We start from the raw sequence: 22,432 nt of genomic DNA on the forward strand, positions 1-22,432 counted from the left end.
ATGTGGGTCCCAACAACCCCCACGCTTGCTCCAAGATGCAGGGGCTGTGCTGGAGCTGGGGCCAGGCACACGCAGCTCAGCACTGCCTGCACTCCCAGAGCCCTCGGAGGCCTCTGCTCACCGCCCCCTCGTCCCGTCAGCTGGATCTGGCGCTTCTGCGCAGCAAGGCCGAGGCTATGGCAGGGCCTCCTGCTGCTGCCAGAGGGCCTGGAGAAAGGGTGGGCATCCCTGGGCATCCCCAGGTGTCACATGACATCCCTGGATGTCCCTGCATGTCCCCAAGCACAGCTAGCACTGGTGCCTCCATCCCTTCCTCACGGAGATGGGAAGCAGAGGCCCACGCATGGCTCCCACTTCCTCGCTGGGCGTCTCCACCCTCCGCCATGTCACTGAGACCCTACGAACCAAGAGCGTGGGAAGGGGCCCAGGCAGCCACGGGGCTCCCCACCGCCAAGTACTCACCGCGATGCGACTCAGCGCTGCTGTGCAGGGGGCCGAGGTCACAGGAGAGCTTCTTCTGCGTCGATGGTGAGCAGCTCCAGCTTGAGGATTCTCTGTGGGTGCCGGGCAGCGCTGCCCGCTGCGGGCGGGCTGGGGGATTTATAGGGCTGCGGCCGCCGGGGAGGTGTGGGTCCGGCTGCGCACACCGCCCGGTGCAGGACAGCGGCCAATCTCCTCCCCACGGGGGCCAGGCTCAGCCGAGATGGACCAACTTAGTTGCCTTATTGGTTTCTGCGGCCACGTGACCATGCTGAAAAACATCATAATTAAGCTACAAAATGCTGCTCATAAACTAGCATTAGAAAGTGACAGGGGAGATAAGTGGGACCTCTGTGGCAGATAAAGCGCCAGGAGAGAGGAACTGCGGGGAGGTGGGGGCACGGCGGGCAGGGCAGCGCACCAGCGCCCACGTTGGGGCTGCGCTGATTTACGGTGCGAGGGAGGGGGCTGTGAGATGGACGAGGCGGGGCAGGCCATGGGGCAGCGAGCCCAGCAGCAGGCAGCCGAGGTGCATAGCCCTAGTGGACTGGGGCTGCAGAGCTGCACGGGAAGCACTGGGGACGAGGTGTAGGGGCAGAACTGCTGCTCCATGGGTTTCCCACCTCCCGCACTGCCCCGGTGCCACCCCAGCCTACAGGCACAGTGGGGCTGACGGCTCTGTCCCCTGTATGGGCAGCGAGCTGCAGCCCTGGGGTGCGACCACTTTGACATCTCTCCTCCCAGAGTGGAGATTTACTCTCCCAACAGCACCGCGTTCCACTGTGGCACAGCATTGCCCTGTGGGTCCATGCTTGGCCCCAACCACAGACCCTGGCTCGGCGGGTTGGCACAGGGCAGTGGGGAGAGCAGGGACAGGGCCCAGGCACGTCCTCACAGGCAGAAGGGAGCACAAAGCCCCAGGGAAGGAGTGGGAGCTGCAATCTGCACTGCCCAGGTTGTTTTTTCCGTGCTCTGCAGCTGAAGAGAAGTGAAAAGTAACGAAAACACAGCTCTGTAGAAGAGCCAGGCCTGGAGAGGCAGCTTCCGCCCCAGTCCCCAGCAATTATCAGCTGAATGCCAGATGTTCCGATGCAATGCCAATGTCAGGGAAAATAAATCTCTGGCAGGTTCAAGGTCCCGCCAGGCCGGCACGCAGCGGCTCGCGGCTCAGCCCCGAGTGAGGCGGGGACGGAGCAGTGCGGGGCGGCCGCAGCGCTTCCTCCCGCTCCCGCCGGGCATTGTTCCCCCGGGAAGGCCCGGCCTCACGCCGCCCGTCTGCTATTTTGGAAGCGAGGTGTTTGTGGGGGTAAATGCATTCCTGCGGCCTTGGGCACCTTCCCTGCTCAGGCCCTCGCCAAGGCTGCAGCCCAGCTCCAGCGGTTCCCGGCCACATGGGCTCCTGCATGTAGCCGAGTCCTGGCCGATGGGCACTGGCACCGCCTCCACTCTGCATTCCGCTGGGCCGGAGCCCCACCACGGCCGTCATCACCGCCCCAGCTGCTGTGGCGGGCACCAAAGGGCCGTGCGGCTGCAGCCTGAGCCCACCGCACCGCGCCACCGCTGCGGACTGCAGCCACGCTTTGGCGCCTCGCTGGTGCGCAGCCTTGATGCTCAGCAAAGCACATCTCCTCCTGGGATGTTATCTCCATCCATGCGGCTTATCGGCGGCAGGGCAGCCCTCCTGCCTGCGCCACGTTCCCGGAGCGTGCCTGCAGCAGGTGTGGTCAGCACTACTGTTGGCCGCCGCTGGCTGCCTGCACCGCCGGCTGCCTGCAGTCCCTGACTCCGCGGCCCGCACCGATAATGCGCGCGGTGAGGACTTTGGCGATAGCGCTGCCGATGACATTACCTTGTCCCCCACATTCTTCCGATGCCACGCACGCCTGTGCTCGGGGGCGCGGGCAGGCCCGGCGCATGGCGGTGCGTGCAGATGGTGCGCAGGCACTGCCGCAAAGCGCTGGTGGTCTCCTCCCGGGGGGACTCATTGACATATCAGTCACATAGTTCTGCATAATTGAGACTTGGATGCAGCCTCTCTTTATGTTTCCTCTTGGCAGTTGCCAACAACATGAAGCACTCCTAGGTCAAAATGACAGCCTTTTGTTTACTATTCTTGCTTATGTGCCTCATTTTCTTCAAGGATAAGAGCTCTTTATAGGAATCTTTATTGTGATGAGGTTAGCGGAGAGAAAGATTTCTCTTCGGCTTTCTTTCTCTTTCACAGCTGATTAGCAGGGTCACCCTGCGGGGAGAGCAGCGTGGGGCTGCAGCCCAGCGCCCGCCTCGGGGGCCGACGGCCGCTCCCCGCCTCGAGCAGCCCCATCCCAGCAGCAGGAGTGGCAGGCAGGAGCCCATTGGGGACACACTGCCACCGTCCCGGCAGCAGTGGCTGTCCTTCATCTGACTCCTGCACAACGTGGGAGCAGCTGGTGCGAGGTGGGAGCCCAGAGGAGACAGAGTGGTGGGGAATGAAGCAGAGATCCCCCCGGCCCAGAGCTATGCCTGCAGACCTTCACCCACCACATGGGGAGCCCCATCCTCACTCCGCACCCCACCCTGGCTGTGGGTGACCTGCTGGGGGACAGCTTCTCTCTTTAAGAGGAAGGCGGCTTATCCTTGAAAGTTACTTTGCGAAGGTCAAGAGTGGGACTGTGACAGAACAGCCTGACAAACGCATCTCCCAAAGTCCTTGGGCCCGATAATGTATGTCCCATGCAATGTTGACACTGGTGATCCACCAAAGATCAGGTTAACAAGTTTGACGTTGGTGACAGCGTGATTTGTTCAGTGCTGGCTCTGGATTCATAGAGCAGTTGGCCTTCGGTGATAAACTATGGCACTCGGCACACGAGGCTGCGGCAGTTGTCACCAGCCTGAGCTCGGAGATGAAAAGGAAGCAGAGCTCTAATCAAAATACAGTGGTCAGCAGAGGTTCAGCTGGAAATTAAAATGTCTGTACTTTTCCCAACCGCAGCAGCCCCTGTGCCGCCGCATGTCCCCGGACTCTGCCTTGGTGCTGGGCAAACCCAACCCCGCAAGTACAGCGTCCTCTGCACTGCCCCGCACACCGCCAACCTCCGGGGCCCCTCGGGGGAATAAATCCAGGCAGTATGGGGCAGAGGCATCACAGCCACTCTGCTGGGAGGAGAAGCGCTGTAAATAAGCAAAATGAGCACAGTGGAGAGGGACAGGACAAGGGAGAGAACGCGGTGGAAGAGCAGAGCAGTGTGGCTCATGCTGGGACTCCTTAACTCCTGGAAGGAGCAAGGGAGGAGTAAGCAACGCTACAGAGAGAAGCTGGGGTCTGGGACATGACTGACCTGCAGCCATCCTGCAGCCAGTGCTGTTTGGCTTGGCCCAGCACGAGGCAGCTCCTCCACCCTGCTCCCAGAGCAAAACCCATTCAGATCTGAACAAAAGGATTTCTGTTGTTGAAAGAGATGTTGGAGACCTTCCTAAGTTAAAATGTCTGCTGCAGGACAGCGCTGCCCTTGTGAGCGACCCTACATGGATCCATCGGCTCCGTGGAGGACCAAGAGCCACCATCTGTATGTTCAGCAGTTCACAGAGTGCCCAGGGCCTCGACGTGCACCCACTGCACACAAAGATGTAAGCATGAGAAGCTTGGAGCAGCGCCCACCTCACACCATCTCACATCTCTGAAGGGTTCGTGCAGTCGCCACAGCTGCTGCCAGCGCTCCCAGGCACAGCTCTCTTCCAAATGACCCCTCCCACCCCTGCTGCCCAGCCATCCCCCCACGGCCCCATGCCATCAACCCGCACCATCACCTCGCAGCGCCCCTGGCCCACCCTGACTCCTGCTCTTGGTGGGACGCAGACAGGCTCACGCAGCCCATGAGACCCGGTGGTACCCAGAGACATCCAACACCAGCCCAGTGCCGGCCCCCCAGTGATGGGGCAGTCACTCTTCAGGGTGGAGGACGAAAGCAGACGGCAGCCTGGCCAGCAGTGCAGAACAATTCACATTTATTAGTTCGTACAGCTAACACTCGCTAAACATGCGTTCAACACTTATTGGTCACATTTCCACAGGTAGTCAAGTCACAGAGCGGAGCAGCGGAGCGGGGACAGCGCCGTGCCCCGTGCGGGCTGGGGGACGCCAGTGGGGCCGCGGCGAGGCCGGGCCGGCTCCAGCTGTAACAGCATGCCATGCCAGGGGACATCCTGCTTCCCTGATTTACACAAGGGATCGTGGGAAAAACACAGCGTGCTGCTGGAAGAAACCATCGCTGGAAACATCTGCGGAGGGTCCCAAGGACCAGGACCGTCCTGCTTCGGGCACACCCTGTGAGCCAGGATGCAGAGCTCCAGCAGTGCAGGGACGGGGCTGCAGCGTGCTCCAGGCTGGGCACCAAGCAAGTCAAGCCAGCAGAGCACATCCTGCACCGTTCTGCACTACGAGGAACGCGGAGCTCAGCCCTGTGCGGCACCGCAGCGCTTCTGCCCTGCTGCTCCAGCACCCAGCGCCTGCGGATCACAGCCGCTCCAGCACCAGGGGAACAACTGCGGAGCTCCCTGGGCTGCACCAGCACCAAACCCGGCAGCATTTCGTTTTTCACACAATCCCTTTGAGATGATAAACAGGATGTCACACGAGGTAGTTTTGTCATGGAAATTGAGTCAATAATGTTATCAACTATTACAAGTCATTTTATAAATTGAAAGAAAACAATGAATCACAAAAGGCTTTGTTAAGGTTGATCGTCATCTGGTTTCAATTTCTGTTTCTTTCTGCCCTTGGGGGCGTTTCTGCCACTGAACGTGTTGCTTCTTTCATAGACCTGTTAGAGGTCAATTGCACAGTATCTCTCACTTTTTTTTCTATGTTTTTTCACAGCAGAGATGTTGCCCACATTGCCCCCCAGATCTCTGCACACACCTGAGGCGCTGGGACAGCCGATGGAGCAGGTTGTGAGGTTGTGGCCCCACTGCCCACGTTGGTCCTGGCCCAGTGCTGCTGCTCTGCAGAGCCTGTGGGCGCCCCCCAGGCAGCTGCAGAGAGCACAGATCTGAGAGATGCCCTGAGAAGCAGGAAGAGGAAGCTGCACCATGGAAATGAAAATGCTTCAATTCCTAAGTAACCAACTGACAGCAGGAACGGGACTGTCTGCCAGAGACTGTCCTATTGAGTAACACCCAATTTCAGCTTTCCCATGAGCATGTGAACACATGTGACACAGAGGCAAAAAAAGGATGGGGTACATCAGTTGGATTTGGTGATCTTAGAGGTCTTTTCCAACCCAAATGGTTCCATGATTCCATGAGCTGCCAGGTGCTTTGTACATGGAAGCACGGGGGGAACCTCCCGCTCCCTACAGCGACGCAGCCCCAGGGGAAGCGCGGCTCCCCACGAGGACGGCACGTCGCCCCTTGCTTTCCCAGGGTGCTGAGTGGGAGGCAGCACGCTTCCCAGCCCCCGAATCTCGAGGGGAGGCTCCATTCAGATCTCAGACAGTCCTCCAGACAAGGCATGAAAGAAGCAACCACTGCAACATCAAAACTTAGGGTTTCTCTGGGTCACGTTTAAATACTTATCCCTGAGCTGCTGTGTGTTGCAAACAACACACTGAGAACCCAGAGAAACACTACGGCTTGATCCTGACATCTCATGCATCACCCCCGATTCATACATCATCTAAAACTTAAAAATCAGCTTCACACCTAAAGTAGTTCCCCACGTTTCCCCCTTTCTCCTGCCTTCGACATGGCAGGGATGATTGCCGCTTCTTATCCTGAGAAATACAGAAATAACAACACTTCACAGACACCAAGCTTCATAGCTTCAAATCAAAACCAAGAAAGAAGAAAGAATGAACGGTAAATAGCACATTCACAGAAGATTTTTTTTGTTGTTTTGTAGTTTTAAAAAAATGTAATAAAAAGAAATTCAAGTTTTTTGTTTAAAAAGGTTGGTTTGAAGGACAAGATTTAACACAGCGGACCTGAGCTGGCTGCGCCCGCCCCGTGCTGAGGAGCCCCGCACACAGCCGCGCTCAGTGGCACCCCGTCAGTCCTTACGCGACAGCAGACTGGAAAAGCTCAACGCTGCAGACCTACAGATGCTGGAGCTACAGCTGGATCCCACAGCACGCAGCGCCTCTGCGGGCAGCAAGGGGAGACGAGGGAGATGGCAGCCACCAGCACGCCTCACCCTTAGAAAGCAGCTGGCGTGCGTGCAAAATGGCTGCGGGGCCGGCACCACTGCAGTCACCTCCAGGACCGTCAGGTCAGGAAGGCTCCTGGCATCTCGGAGCGGCCTGGCAGCCACACACAGCTCAAAAGATCTTGCTGCTGACACGTCACAGGGGCACGGCTCTGCTCATGGGACGGAAGGCCAACCCGAAGCAAGCAGGGGAAGGAAAGCCAGCGGGTGTCAGAGCTTCTGCTCAAGTCCTGGGGTCTCATCCCCGTCGCCTGCAGCAGCAATTTTTGCTCTATTCTCCCTGCTGATGATGAGCTGCGAGCTGTACAACAGCAGCAAGGTGCCCACGCAGAGCTCCTCTGAAAAGGTGAGCCCCTGCATTTCAAATTTATGTCCCAGATCTCTGCTCGGATTAAAAGTAACTCTTCAGCTTTCCATTTGCACAAATACCACGAAGGAGAGGAGGGGGTCAGTCAGCCAATTTATCTTTCAAATCGGGGATAAAAATTGACTTGTCATGGCAGAAAATTCTACCAAAGACTATTATTGTTGATTGATTCCTCTATGACAGAAGGTCAGATAAGCAACAGCAGATAGATACCGAAGATAATGAACTTCCCCCTACTAGCATTAAGCACAAATAAAATATGAGGCCCTGTAAACCGAATGCTACGTGAAGAATGGAACAAAAATTCCAACCTTTCCAGGGTGTCCTTCAAACCAAATTCACAAATACATCTAGCGACTGACCTAACGTCTCTACATTTCTAGCTACATTCCTACCTTCTCATAATACCTGAGTTTGCAAAGCAACACATTCACTTTACCCTGTTTAAAAAATACAAGTCATTAGAGGACTCGGTGCAGAAGGTATTAAGAATGACTGTCCAGTGAGTTACATTCTGGTTTGCTATATTAACTTCTCCCTTGCTTGTCAGTTTAGTAAGGATCTTCCACTCCCTACAATAAATGCTGCCAATCGACCTTACAAAATCTGGTGTATACAGCAGAAAGAACACGTGCTGTCCATTTACCATCCTAAGTGAACTTAGGGGTTTTGTTACTGGTGCAGCATGAGTCTTGGGAGCACTTTGGATAAACTCAGAATAACAAACAGATTGGTTTTGTTGGGTATTTGGCAATAAGATGACTGCTTTTATGTACACTTATTAAAACTAACTCTCGTTCATCAGCAGATTACACAAGTTTGGTGATTGTAGAATAAAATTATTCCTATTCAATTCAACAATTCTTTGAGTGTATAGAACAGCAAGTCAGAAGATAACCCGTAATAAAAAGATTATATCAAGCTATTTGGAAATTAAAGTTAAAAGCGAAGAAATACTTCCTAACTTACAAACAGATATACTAAAATCTTCCCATTTACACTTGAGGTATACGACGTATGCAGAAAGCCTTCCTGAGAAATACGTGCCTGTCTCATTTTACAGTCAGAAGGTAAATGAGATTTACAGAACCAGCTTTGGATTTGTGAAGCTCTATCAAACTGAACTGCTGCTGGTCCCAGCAGCTGTTACCCGTAACTTCGTATTTAAATAGTGAAAAATGAACAGCTAGTGGACTTTTAAAAAAGGGAAACCATCGAGCTGGGAAATTCCCAGGCAGAATTCCAAAGCAAGCAGTGCTCCTTGGGCCTTCTGTAGCCAGCAGCACACCTCCAAGGGGCAGCCTCAGCGAGCAGCCAGGGCTTCCAGGCGGCACCCGGTGCCCCACATCGCTGCTGACCAACCCAGAGAGTGCCAAGCCAGTCTCACAAGGGCTCCTGGGCTTCCACAGAATGAGTACAGGGAAGGAAAGATGACTTTGGTGAACAACATTTTTCTCCTGTTCACCATCAGATTCGTCTTCATCTAATAGCAGCTTCAGTACTTTTGAGCAATATGCAGCTGTTATCAGGACAAGACAGAAAGGGAGCAACTGGATCCTCCTACCCTGAGCAAACAGTAGGTTTTTCCCAGAGTATTTTAAAAACAGCATTCAAAAGATCACAGTAAGGACACAGGGAAAGGACTCCAGCCAGGGTAGCGTGGCCCTAGGATGACTGCGTCTTCCTCAGCTAATGAAGGAAAACAAAATAAAAGCACCTCCCCTAAACTCCCCAGCACCACTATGGGAAGGACACCATGAGATTACCCACGAGATATTCAAACTGAGCCGAACGCCGGGATGGAGCAATTGCTCAGACACCTGGCTGCCATTAAGCCATTCCTCCACGTGCTGAAGTGGTGTGGAGGTTGCTGGATGGAAAAGCCCAACCCAACACCTGGGACAAACAGCTTACCAAGCTCTGTAGTCATAGCAATTTTTTCTGGAAAGAAGGGATTCCACTAAACAATAAAACTGTCCTTGCAGGATACAACTATGGGCTGTGCACACTCCCCGCGTCCAGCAGAGAAAGCCATGCCAGAGGATCCTGGAGTCCTTTCTCACCCTTATGCAGGCTGCATTTCACTGCAGGATAAGTTAGCAGTTCCCATAAATGAGCTGCTTCTGATGGCTGCAATGCAGAAGTTTCCTCAGTAGTCAATGACATCTTGGGGGAATACACTAAAAGGGGCAACCCTGCCTCTTCCCTCAGTAGGTTTTTCCTGTTTTTATGAACCTAAAATGGACTTTAAGGAAGCAATTAGAATGACAGTTCTCACTCTCTCACAAAGAGTACCTTACTGCTGCCATGTTGGGAGCCTACTATGATCTGCAACAGCAGTTTCAATCCAACAGAAAGGTGTTGCAGCAACAGTGGCAGCCCAGCTGGGGAGGTGAGGGAAGGAGGGCAGCTCAGCATCGCCAGAATGAGGGTGAGAGCCCTCCTTGCCTTGGGAGCCCTGCAATCCTGGTGGCAGGATTCAAGAAAACTGCAGGCACCACCTGCATCTGAAAACTGCTGGAGGAAAAGAAACCTACTGGGCAGACAGACTTCCTTTCTACTCCACTCCCTGTCTTCTTCCCTTTTTTTATTTTATTTTTTTTTAGTTTTTTTTTTTTTTTGTTTTTGTTTTTAGTTTTTTTTTTTAGTTTTTAAACAAACAAAAAAAAGCTTGGCACTTCTCTAACACCCCCTTTTCCAAAATTGTCCATCTGGAATATTGACAGCTCTGTCAATGAGGCAGTTTGCATTCTATGACAAACACTTCTGGATACAAATCATGAAAAGAGCAGTGTGCGAACAGCATCTTTCCTTGAGGTAGTCTTAGTCATCTCAGTCCCCAGCCCCAAAATACAAAAGAACTAACCCTAACAAACACTGCAACTTTAAACATCTTCACATTCTGTAAACTGCTGGAGAATGCATCTGCTGCATTCATACAGAACCATGTGCATCGTGTTGAAGATCATACATTCAACTCTGTCGTGAAATAAATATATAAGGAAAAAGAGTAAAAAACAAAACAAACAAACAAAACAACCCAAACAAAAGATTCTTGCTACAATGGCAGGGACACCCGTTGCCCTGTCTCAGCACCTCCCTCCTGCCTTGACGATGTTTCCCCCATCCTCTGGAGGTGAGCCCGCTCCCTGCCTGAGGCACACAGTAAGGCACGGGCCGGGGCCAAGCTGGGCTCACTCTTTGCTCACGCTTGTCTTGCAGGAATGCAGAACGGCCTTAAAAAGGAGAGGCAGCTGCTCCAGTGGGACATTCACCATCTTTCCTGTTAAGAAAAAGATCAGAATTAGCAGCCATTCCCGAATCAGATTTCCGAGAGACACCTAAGCCAGCTCCACTGATGACGGTTTTACCTTGAACCTTTCAGAGAAACAGTTAATCATCCTACGGCTACATTAGACATTTGATACCCATTTGGGCACAACAGGATTTATTATTTACTGAAATGAAAGCTAAATAAATGGGCAAAGTCAGATCAAAATGATTTCTCCACAATGGAGCAGTATTTATAGAAACTGGGAAAGACTAAATCCTGTCTCTCCTCAAACTCCCTTGTTGATCTCAGCGAGTAAATTACGTGAGCTATTATGTGATTATTATCTGGTTTGTTACAACAGGGTAGGACGAAGCACACTGAGCCTTGACACAAGGAGACAAGCATCTTCCTTCACTGTAACATCTGGGAACAAACGATGTTTTAATAACACCAGATCCTGCAGATCTAATTAGCGGCACAACCAAGCTAGGAACTTCACCTGCATGTCTCAGAGGTGCCGAGGCCCAGAGCAGCTGAGGCAGGGGGGACCTGCAGGTCTGCTGCTGCCCTGCTCACTGAGCATCCCAGGCAGTGTGCAGGGATTTCCCTGCCCCTCCTGACACAACTCACACCAGGACCACACCTCAGTGCTCCTTGAGACAAAATGCCTCTGAGCCGGGCAGGAGGGGAGAAAATAAAATACGAGCCTGAGTGAAATGCTGAACGTGGGCACTTTTGGGGTGAGGCCTAACTCCTTGGGAGCGGGGCAACATGAGCACACAGCACATGTACCTGGCACAGCGGGACAACATGGCAAGGAGTCAGCCTGGGTGAGCGACCTGGGGGTGGCAGAGATCGCCTCAAAGCCAGGGCTTGAACAGAACGAGGTCTCACATGAACACCCTCCAGCACCCTGAGCAAGGATTCCATTCTCACGTTAACTTTTTTTCAAAAGCAGATTTCATCACTAGATCAAATGATCGCAGCGGGGGAAGAGCTCAGAAGTTACCTGCAATATATCGTATCTCTGGCAAACACATCATTAAATCCGGAAAACGGTTTGGCTGGTGTGGATATTTGTACTCTGTGAAGTCCTGGCAAACGTACCAGTACCGCTTATTCAGCTGCTCCAGTTGGGATGCATTGGTTAAACCCCTAATGTCTGAAAGAGAATATGACCAGAGTGATGAAAACATAAGGAAAACGTCTGAGAACAGCAGCAGATTCATGCTTCTTCAGGAAGGACAGACTGACTTCTAAAACTCTAATCTGGGTCGCTGTTCTGGAGGCTGAGTGCTCAGTTACACAGCGACTTCGTGCCCGGCGAGTCTGGGCCACAAAGTCCACAAAGGCATGGAAGGGAAGAGCTGAAGGCCTAACCTGCTCATCTTCAGTGCTCAGGGCACTCCCTCACAGATAACAGCTCGAGCAACCTTAAATCCCTGCCTGGCTTCTGCAAAGCAGCTGCATGTCAAGGTTTTGTCCTCACAGCGGATCCAATGTAATACTTCCTCAGACAGAAACACGGTGATTTTGTTGTATCATCTTGACTGAGGAAAGCTTTTGACTATAATTCAAGGTATCATCATATTTCTTCCCATCTGCTTATGAATTACGTCAAACGAGCTTTACAAACTTGTCAAGTTCTTATTTTAAAATTCAGCTTTATCCATGTCAGGCAATGAACACGAAGGAAAATGGACATTCCCAAGCCATCAGCGTGGCAGGAAGTGCCACTGCCACCTTTCAGTGTGATCAATGACATTTGCTGGGTGTCCTGGGGGGGATCCAACGCATTGGATACAGAAACTATGCGACCCTCACTGCGGGCTCAGCCCTGTGAGACAATCTGACGGAAGAGGCATTTATCTGCTGCCCAAAAGCTGACTTTTAAAAATAATTTTCAGGTATGTCACATAAAAAATTGCAAACTTCAACTAAAAATAAAAGAAGACAGGAAGTTAATGAAAATACATTTTGGAAAACAATGGAGACAGCTAAAGAAGTGTCAGGAAACTGCCCAGGGAAGCAAACCGGAATGTGAGCCCGGGCACACATTGAAGCGTCAGCATTATCTCCTGGTGAAAATGAGTGGGGGAGGAGGGAGTTTTCTGCACATTTTACAGACTGCAACCATCTTTCATAGTATGAAAAACTCTGGGGACATTTATTTCCAAAATTACAGCTGAGCACCATCTATTAAGCATTTTCCTCTCCATACTTGTCTTCGTTCATGCACACACAACAATAAAGAGAGTCTCAAGAGGTTCCACAGACATGAAATGGCAACAACCAGCTACTGGAAAGGGAATCACAACAAACCTATTGATTTCAAACTATTTCAAGCCCACCACATTTGTTAGAGCTGACCAGGATCTCCTCACACGCTGAAGAACTAGCCCACATTTCATTTTGCACTGACTTATTTGAAGATTTTCAAGGGCACTGCAACAGGCTGAGCTGCTGGCTCTAATACAGTAATTAACCAACAGGAGGATACCATCCCTTGTTAGGCAGAATCCATTGCCTGCACATAAGTACTTCTTTCCCCCTTTAAAGACTTAGCATTAGGAATAGGAAAATATATTGACAAAGACTCTAAATAGGAAGCCAACTAGGTGACCTAAGCAAAAATCCTGAAGGTAAATCCCTTCAAGAGTCAGGAAAACTCCACAAAGGGAAGACCAATTTTACAAAGCCACCCTCCCAAGCAGACGAACAAATGCATTTTCAGTTTGGAATCTGTGAAAGATTGTTATTTACTATGGAAAGAAATCATGCAAATTAATTGTTGATTTGCCTAAACAGTTATCTACACCAATGTCAATTCGAGATGACTGGTGAAAAGTTCATTAGCAGCTGGTAAGAAATTGGCCACCCAAATGTTCTCCAGACAAATGTTACCAGTCTCTCTGTTACACTCTTACTCTGATATGAACATTTCAGATACGTTCCAACTGTACATATGGCACAAGCACTGTCTTTGGTGTCTACTTTTAAAGGCAATAAAAGCAACCAAGCAAAAGCATTCCTTCACTTCCAGAACTTCCTCACACAGATGTCTGCTATCTGCACGACAGCAAAGGGGTTGCAGAGCCCACATCAATCCCTGGGTCTCAGGTCCTTCCTCCAGCAGGACTGATTCCTCCTCTTCACTGACTCACCTTGATTTAGGAAGTTAATGGCTTTCATGCATGCATATTCCTCGTTGCTGACCTTCAACTGGTTGAATTTGCGAAAGAGGTAGATCAACCGCTCCATCACCTCCATCCCCTCTTCACTGAATCTGGAGGACAGAGATCACACATCAACATATTTGGGGCACAGTCCATGTAACAAAAGCAAGAAGCTCATTTTAGTAACTTCAGAGATTTTTAAATCTTGCAACAGTATTCAAAAACCCTCACCAAAACTGCTTCAAGTCTGCTGGGACTGTTAAATGGAAGTAGAAGGAAGTGCTTCAGTTTATCCCCACCCTGCTCCAGCTGTGCAGTGGAGCACAGAACATGCAGTTACCTCTCGTACGCTTACAGGCCTGCTGCTTTGCCTCTCTACACTTGTACTGCCCCAGGTCACCATCAGGACAGTGCCTTCCCACCTCACGGGGCAGGCATTTTCCTTCACTTCGTATTTCCAACACCAGAAGTGCCCACAATTTCTTTTATCTGTGTAATGCCATTTGAATTAACATCACAGAATCACACTGACCCAAGAACAACAACGCTCCCCAGTTATCTAATTGACAGGTGAGGACCAGTCATCACCTCCCTAAAATTCCCATGAGTAAATAACAAAGATTCCATACTTCCACACAACCATATTTATTGCCCATTATGTTTGGTCGTCCTCCTTGGCTCAGAGCTTCTTGTGGTGAGACTGCAGTAAGGCCAGGACCCTCCTCAGAAATACAAATGTGCACCAAAACACAAATAACCAAGGTTAACGCAGGTGGAACTCCAGGTTGCAGACACAATGCCTGAGGTTAATCATGCAGTCTAAGTAAGGCTATTTCCTTCTGAAGCCCTTCCCCCAGACAGGCCATGCAGGAGTCACTGCGCTTTCTACACGCACTCTGAAACCCAACGGCAGCAGCACTGCCATCAGCGAGGGCTGTCATGGGCCCACTGCTGGCACCTGCAGCCACCACTACTGCCAGTCCCGAGTTCTCCCTCTATGAGGTGTGTTTGCTTCTGAACGCATGGTGCTTGCACTCAGAGCTCCCAGTTCCCTGCACGGCCGCCCCACTGTTTGTCAGCACAGCACACAGAGATGGACTATTTGTCACACAGCAGCATGGGCTCAAAGCAAGCAGGTGAGGAGATACAGTCCTGTGGGGGAGCCCAGTCCAATACACACGACTATAAACATCCACGAAGTTCTATAAACAGGAGGGGGATGAGATGTTTCCACAAAAACCATCAGCCTCAGACACAGGAAGTCTGTTAAAAACAAGCTGCAGGCTTCCCTCTGAGCTCCCACCCTGGCCAAGAGAAGCCAGGACCCAGCAGGTGGCAGAGGGCAGCCCCTCGCAGAGGGAAACCGCCCTTCCACCCCTGGAAATGGCCCGATGCAGAGCTGAGGGCACAGAACCCAGCCCCGTGCTGCAGGGCAGAAGCAGCAGCGAGCTGCAGGGTGCAGAGCAGCTCTGGTGCCTGCAGGCACTGCCCACGTGTGCAAATGGCCAGTACCGGCCTCTCCTGAGTGCCTCTCACCACAACATCACTGGTTTCAAAGAAATCGTGTACTGCATAAATCCTCAGAAGTGGGACAGAAGTGTTTCGGGAAGCCTCAGCTGCGCTCTGCCATTGTGCCGCACAAAGAATAAGAGCGCAGCCAGAAAGTCAGCTCTGAATAGAACGAAAATAGAACTCTTCTCAGTGAATAACACCTTATTTTGGCATGTATGTTTGTTTACTTCAAAGTTATTTGTAAAATGCACGGTGGAGGTTGGCCTCAGAGAAGTGAAAACAAGCTATCTGAACTTCGGGTCAGTTCTTCAGGAAAGTAATATTGTAAGTGATGAAAGCCTTGTCGGCTAATCTAAAGTTGCACAAGTTTTCTTGCTCTCAAGCTGACATTAAAAATCTTGCAGGTGCAAGATTGCAAAGCTCAGGAAGTTAATGAGCACAAAGACCACTCAGTTGTCTGTGGAGTTTAATTGTTTTTAGAGCATGCATATTTTTACCAGCCACTCATCACTTCATAAATCCAGGAGAGCTCTTCTCTCATTCCTGCAGTTGAACTGTCTTAGTTTTCCATGCATACTTTCCTCCCCCTTTCAAACAAAGCTGTTCTGTTTTTCACAGCCCTATTTCTTCCCGAGGACCAACTCCTCCACACACCTTTCCTCGCAGTTTATACCAGGCGAGTTTCTGGCTATGGGTTATCAGGATCAGCTGGGAAGAGGGGGAAGAGAAGTGCTATCAGAAGAGTGCTGGGAGAGGTCAGGAATCCATTCATTTCATATTCACCTACAGAAAACAGCACAATAAAAGAAAACATTTGATCCAGCAGCCCAGGAGAACGTTCAGCCTGCTGTTAGAGTGGAATAAGACTCAGGAGCTCATCCGATGCGTTCACTGCCACCTACCTAAGCATTAGAGTTGCTCCTGTCATATTGCAAAATACTGAAATAACCCCAAGGAGTTGGAGCAGCACAAAATACTGAAATAACCCCAAGGAGTTGGACCAGCACAGCTCACAGCAATTGTTTTCAGCCGGCTGTGAGATCAAACTTCATTTTGCAATAACCACTAATCAGACTGGAGTTCTCCAAGGAAACGGAAGCTCTTCAAGAAACCTCTCCAGGCAGAAACCTCTCTTCATGAGTTCCTCACAAATCCGAAGGAAACAGCTTGTAGGAGCGTATGTCCCCCTGCCACATGCAGGCAGTTTCACTATGGAGAAGCTGCCACAAAGACAACAGAGACTCAGCCCTCATCTGTGCAGCTTCCCGCAAATGGCTTTTGGTGTGCATTTTCCTATTTTCCTTAATGACAATTAGCGATACTTGAAAAGCTAAATCAGAAGAGACCACAGCAGCATTCCACTCCTAAGAATGCCTATTTTCACCCATGTGCACAGATCTCCTCTGAAGGACTTTTGAGGCTATGGGCTTTGAATCGCCCTTTCCGAAGGGGGAGGGCTCCTCCTTTGTCCTGTTTTCTTACCTCCCGCTCGTATTTATCACAAACTCCAAATGAAACACACTCTTCTCTTTTGAGGCTCTGACCAGGACAGTGCAAACAAAAGGAAGGATGAATATAGGAACAAGTGTTATTGTGCTTCCCTCTGACCCACGCTGCTCCCTGCAGGAGCAGCACCAGGCACAGGATGAATGGCAACAGCCGGGCTGAGCATGGAGCAGGGACTTGCCCCAGGAAACAAGGCACCTGTGGCCAGCCCTCACCTCCCCTGTGGCCCTCAGCAAGTTGGTCTCCAGGGGGTGAAGGGAGATGCACAAAGGAACCTCAAGGAACTGCTTGGTGATACGATGACCTGAGGGGAGAGACGTATTCTAAATCTCTCCTTACTAAACATTTAGATCCCCCGATGACTCCTGCAATGTTGCCAAGCCTAGCACAGGCAGAGCACCAACAGAGCAAACGATAAAGCAGAAGGTGGGCAGCAGCCTAGGTAAATCCCACCTATTTCATCATGATATTGTAAGATTTTGACTGCTGCCAAAAGGATCTGTCTGGCACCAAGACTACAGAAGGAAGAAAAAAAAAAAAAAAAGAAGAAAAAAAAAAAGGCATGAAAACCCAACACCCTGGCCAAAATGATAAATGACAGGCAGGTTACTCAGAGCATCAGATAGTACAGATTATGGAAAAACAACAGCTAAGTTGCAACATCTTTACATTTATGAAATCAAAACAATGAAATGGCAATTAATAACGAACACTTTGATAATAAAGACAACTAGCTTTGTGAACAATCTTTCCGTTGCCCAAACAACTTTTCAATAAGACCTTTTGTATCTCAGGGTTACCCAGTGTCAGATTAATTTGTTTCATTCTCCCCGCAATAAAGTTGGTTTGTAGGGTTGTGCTGAAGTGAGATGGCATTGCTATAGGAGAGTCACCCTCAAGATGATGAAACCAGCACATCTTTTCTCTTCCAATAGCCAGAAAGTCTCTGTCCAGCTATTTGCTCAGGCAGCCAGAAGCCTCTCTGGCTGTTAGTGCTGTTAGCTTGAAAACAAAAGCTAAAGGTGGACTTACACTCACACTGCGTTTTTTTTCCCTCACGGTTTGATTTCTACAACTTTCATGAAAGAAATAAGAATAAAAAAAATGGATTTAAAACATGTAGCAAAGATCCTTAAAGAAGGATGTAGAGAAAGTTCAGGTAAAATTAAGAAGAAATCTGCCACGCTCTGAGAAACACAGAACAGCCACAGAGATTAAGCAGAAAAATTGTCAGTCTCAACAGAAACCACAAACTGAAATCACTGGACATCCACTCCAGCTGCATGACCAAAAGGAAAGGAAACATCCTACACCTCCCTGCAAAAAGAAGCCTTCATTCAGCACTGACCACCACAGCCTGCCACATGTGAAGTCTCAAGCACACACCGCCAGCACAGAACTCCCACCAGCACCTCACCTGTGCAGCTCATCGTCAGAGGGCGAGTACTTGGAGGTGACATCTGCGAGGTCACCAAAGATCTGTTTGCTGTAAACAGTCAGCGAGGAAAGCAGGATCAGCTCCTGCCAGGTGGAGCTGAGCAGGCAGGTATAGTCCTTGATTGAGAGTTCACAGAAGAATGGCAGCTTCTTGATCCAAGCAATCTGCCTGAAAAGCAATTCATCCGCCAGACGACACAACAATGCAAACAGCTCTGCCTGAGTCACTTTATACCTGCAGGCAGAGTTAATATGAAGGCATAAAATTAAAAACACAGAATGACACAATCTGACAAGGCACTTGAAAAGCAAGAAAAATGTCACCAGAACTGGTGTGCGAGCACCCGGAATGCCGGTGCCCAGAGTGTCACCTGGCGGCAGCAGCAGCGATTGCCAGTGCCTGCTGGGGCCAGAGGAGAACGTCTGCAGCTGGGGCTCACCCCAGGCAGCACCTGCAGGTCCTGGGCACAGAGCAAGTGGTCCCTGCAAGCTGACCCCACTTTACTCCAGTCCCATGTACTTTTCCAGCTGTGGTGCTTGTCACCAGCCCTTGTGCATCGCCAGTGCAACCTCAGGGTGAAACCACTGAACTCCGTTGCCACGCAGCCTCAGCCCAGCACGTACAGACTGCACTACTCTGCAAAGTCCCAGCCACAGGCACGGCCCCGCCACAGGACAGGCTCTGGATTGCTGCCTGCAATGCGGCTGCAGCAGCTCCCCAGGCTCCCTGTCCCTGCAGCACCCCAGGCAGCACGGCAGCTCGTGGCAGCGCAGCCTGAAATGCGCAGCTCAGGGCTGCACACTCACCCGTCTTCAATGAGCATCGGTGTGCCGAGCGGCTCCAGGTCCTCCGCTGACACCAGCTGGTTGATCAGGCTGTGCGACTGGGGGTCCAGGCTGCGCGTCTGGGGGGGCACCAGCGCCGAGTGGGCAGAATAGCTAAAAAGGTGCGGGAGGTACTGATAGTGCGTGGACACTGGCGTCCCAATATACTGATCCCTGAGTGCAGCGAATCCGTTCAGCTCCACGGACCTACTGGAAAAGGTAAAGTTTTTTAATATACTAAAAAAACTCTGCCTCGTTCATTAAAACGTTAAAAATCCACCTACAGAATATGTGGATTAAAACAGAAAAGAAAAAAACCTCAATGAAAGACTGAAAAAACCCTTTGTGTTTAAATCCTACACTGGAAATAACTGAGGTGCAGATCGGGTGCTTCGTGCTGAGCGCGGCTCCGGCCAGTTCCTGTGAGCAAAGTGCTGGGAGCAGTTGCTGAGCAGCCATTCTGAGCAGACACCCGACTGCAGTGAGCACTTCCACTCCTGCTTTCTTAAAGGAACAGAACTTGTGACTGTAAATTAAATAGTTCATGTCAGCAGGGAAAGCAAATACCTCCTAGCTTACAGTACAACTGAAAGCAGATGGACTGCAAGCCTGAGATCCTTGCTGTGTCCAACGCTGAATCAGGAGGCCAGCACTAACTGGTAGCTCACAAACACCACCACCAATTAGTAACCTAAATGGAATCCATTTATTTTCAAAATCTGAGCACAGAGAAGCAAAAGAGCTTATACAGATCGAGCAGTGAAAGCTAATCAATTCTCCATAATCTGCAGGAAAAAAAATAAAATCAATACAAATTAAGAGCTCTAGTTCAATTATTAACATTTTAACTCAACGTTGCCTTTTTTTTTTTTTTCATTTCAACATGAGCATTTCATCTCTCAATTCAGTACTTCTCAATCCAGTTACTGCCTTCCTGAAAGTGCATTTAGAGACGTAAGGATGTGCAGCACGTTCAGCTCGCACAGAAGGATTCCCAGTGAACTTCTCCTACGCTGACCCCAGGCATCACTCAGGGAAACAGCCAGAATTATTACAAGATGAAACTCTTCCAGACTTAATTCCCACCTTGAAGATGGAGTAGACACAGGTGAAGGCTGGTTGCTCTCAGAAACTCCATTTCCAGGGGAACTGTGGTCGCTGTCTCCATTGTTGCTCCATGACATGTTTGCCTCTCCCTCAAATTCTTGTCCAGACATAATTCTTTCAATCTCCTCCTCCGATATCTTTCAGAAATGAGATCAGTGCAGTTAGTGCCAAGCTGCTACTTCCACTGAACAGAAAACAAGGCAGAGCTTCCATATGCGAACGCCCGCCGCACTGAGCAGGGCTGGAGCCGGCCTGCCCTTCACTGTTCCTACAAACACCACATTCTCCCTTTACATTTAACAACACATATAAAAAATTCTATTTACAGCTGATGTCGGTGACCTTCAGCTCCAGCAGTACAATTCAAGTGTCAGTAACAGAGCAGAGAGGAATGGACACACAAAGGGATTATGTCAGACACACACAGCACTGCGCCGTAAATCAGCTGCTGTCAAAGAGCGCAAAACCACAGAGCGGTTGCAGCCAGTCCATCAACAGCATCACTCAGTCCTGAGCGTGGTGCAACACTTCAAGGAGCTGCATATGCTCCTGGGGAAGTTACATCAGTTGTGAGGAATATGCAACATCCACGTTTTGAGCTTTTTTTGGTTTAATTCTTTGTATTTCCTCTTAGCAAGGCTGACTGTGCATGGGGAGACCTCACACTGCCATGATGCAAGAAAGGGCAGTGAACTCTGAACATCATTTTCAAGTACCTAACATTGTTCAAAGTTTATTCCAGCCCTGGAAAACTGTTAGACAACCACACTAGGCTTACCAGGTACAACATCTGAAGAGTGCAATAATTAAAGAGCCGCACACCAGGACATGGAATTGATGGCATGATCCATGGCTCAGCAGCGACCAACCACACAGCGCTCAGAGGGCCAGGGCCTGCTGTGACTAGCAGAGGCTGCTCTTCTATTAAAGCTGCATTTTGCAGAGAGGCATTAAAAACTGAGTCACCACCTGGCCAGAAATAAAAGTTTGTTCTTCCTTGATAGACCCACGTGGACTTTAAGAATCAGTAACTAACAACATAAATATGATGGTTGCAAACAGCAGAAAGTGTTATATGATTTTTATTATGATTTGAGCTGCCCCCCTTCCACTGCTGGCAGCCAGTGGGGCTGCAGGAATTCTTGCCTTGGTCAGTCACAGAGGATCTGCACTTCCTGGCTGCCTGGCTTTTCATGTTTTTCATTTTGCACTGTAGTGAGTAGTGCTTTCATAGGTACATTGTCTCAGAAAATGCTTTTGGTGTTCTTTCTGTTTTACTAAAATAAACAGTAAACTTTTTAAAGACTGCTTCTCCAGAAGCCAGCTGGAAACAGCCGTCATGCCTCACACACACAGTACAGGCTGCTGTGCTGAATTACCTCGCTTTTTACAAGACGTCTCCAGACAAGCTATGTCATCAATCAGCAAGACATTTACTGGGAGCTCCTCTTGCAACAACTTAAGAAATTGCAGTGCACAGCCTACAAGATTTACTGGGAGCTTTGAAGGGATTGAGGTCCCTGTGCTGCTCACGAAGGACAAGCAGCTCTGACGGCTCAAGCAGCAGTGCAGGGATCCCAGGCTGCCCGTGCAGGCACACACCATGATGCCCCAAGGCTGCAACGCGTCCTCTCCCACAGACAGCAGAGTTGAACTCTACTTACAAACCTACTGACTGTGGCATGCACCTGCAGCAGACAGGGTGGCCAACCCTTGCTGTGTTAGCAGGAGGCAGGGACATGTCTGGGGACCTTTGCCAAAGCACCACTGCCCCTGTGTTCTCCCAAAGGCGCTCAGTGCCTCTCTCTCCACTCCAAGGTGTGCTGCCTGTGACCGGCTCCCAGCAGCTAGAACCAGGAGTAATGGCAAGCAAAGCACTTGGAAAATGCACCTCCTGCAGAAATTACTCACCTTCCCCATCCCAAAATGGCCAGCTGGTTGCCTTTCCCCAGCCACAGCAGGGAGAAACCCAGCTGCTGCAGAAATGACTGCCAAGGGCGACAGAACAAGAACAACAGAGAGCCCTGGAGAAATTTCTGCATGTGCTCACCTGGACAGGTCCAATACTTTTGTTTCTTCCTCCTGGCATGCCATCCTCTCTGATTGCTGAAAGAAGACAACCAAATCTTGGTAAGCAACAATGCTATTTGGTATTTTAAAAAAAGATATTTATTTACTATTTTAAAACAATTTTTATGTCTTAAAAGATTAATTCTGCTTAAAGTGCATTGCAGCGCAGTGATCCTCACCCCAAGAGCAACATATTTCTGTGGCAACAAACATTACTCAGAGAGTTAAGCGAGATTCTCGAGCAACAGAGAATGAAGGAACGATCAGTCCTTTATGACAATTTTGTATTAATTTGAGGGATGGCATATGGAAAGCAACCCTACTGCTCTTCCTGAAATAATTCAATACTAGAAAATGCAACGTGAACAGTAGAATGTCTCAGTCTACTCCATTCAGCCCGTGAGGCCGGTGCAGGCCCGCTGCACCCGCACAGACTCCGCTGATGCTGTAGACAACACAGAGATAAAGCACCTCACTGCAGCTGGCTCACACTG

At 50.1% G+C, this 22,432-nt stretch overlaps 1 protein-coding gene across 2 annotated transcripts in view; it reads right to left on the reverse strand.

The window, feature by feature from the left end:
• Positions 1-10,225: 10,225 nt before the first annotated feature.
• NR6A1 (nuclear receptor subfamily 6 group A member 1) overlaps positions 10,226-22,432 on the reverse strand; it is a gene marked incomplete at both ends in the record, with an annotated part of 60,316 nt that continues 48,109 nt past the window's right edge. For both annotated transcript variants that reach the window (XM_079544804.1, XM_079544805.1), the window contains 7 exons: positions 10,226-10,314; positions 11,315-11,467; positions 13,470-13,591; positions 17,917-18,171; positions 18,744-18,971; positions 19,848-20,005; positions 21,919-21,974. In XM_079544804.1, the coding sequence (XP_079400930.1) occupies positions 10,226-10,314; positions 11,315-11,467; positions 13,470-13,591; positions 17,917-18,171; positions 18,744-18,971; positions 19,848-20,005; positions 21,919-21,974 (1,061 nt within the window). The remainder of the gene's footprint in view (positions 10,315-11,314; positions 11,468-13,469; positions 13,592-17,916; positions 18,172-18,743; positions 18,972-19,847; positions 20,006-21,918; positions 21,975-22,432) is intronic.

This window comes from Tetrao urogallus (genome assembly GCF_951394365.1).
Source record: "Tetrao urogallus genome assembly, chromosome: 19".
Lineage (NCBI taxonomy): Eukaryota > Metazoa > Chordata > Aves > Galliformes > Phasianidae > Tetrao > Tetrao urogallus.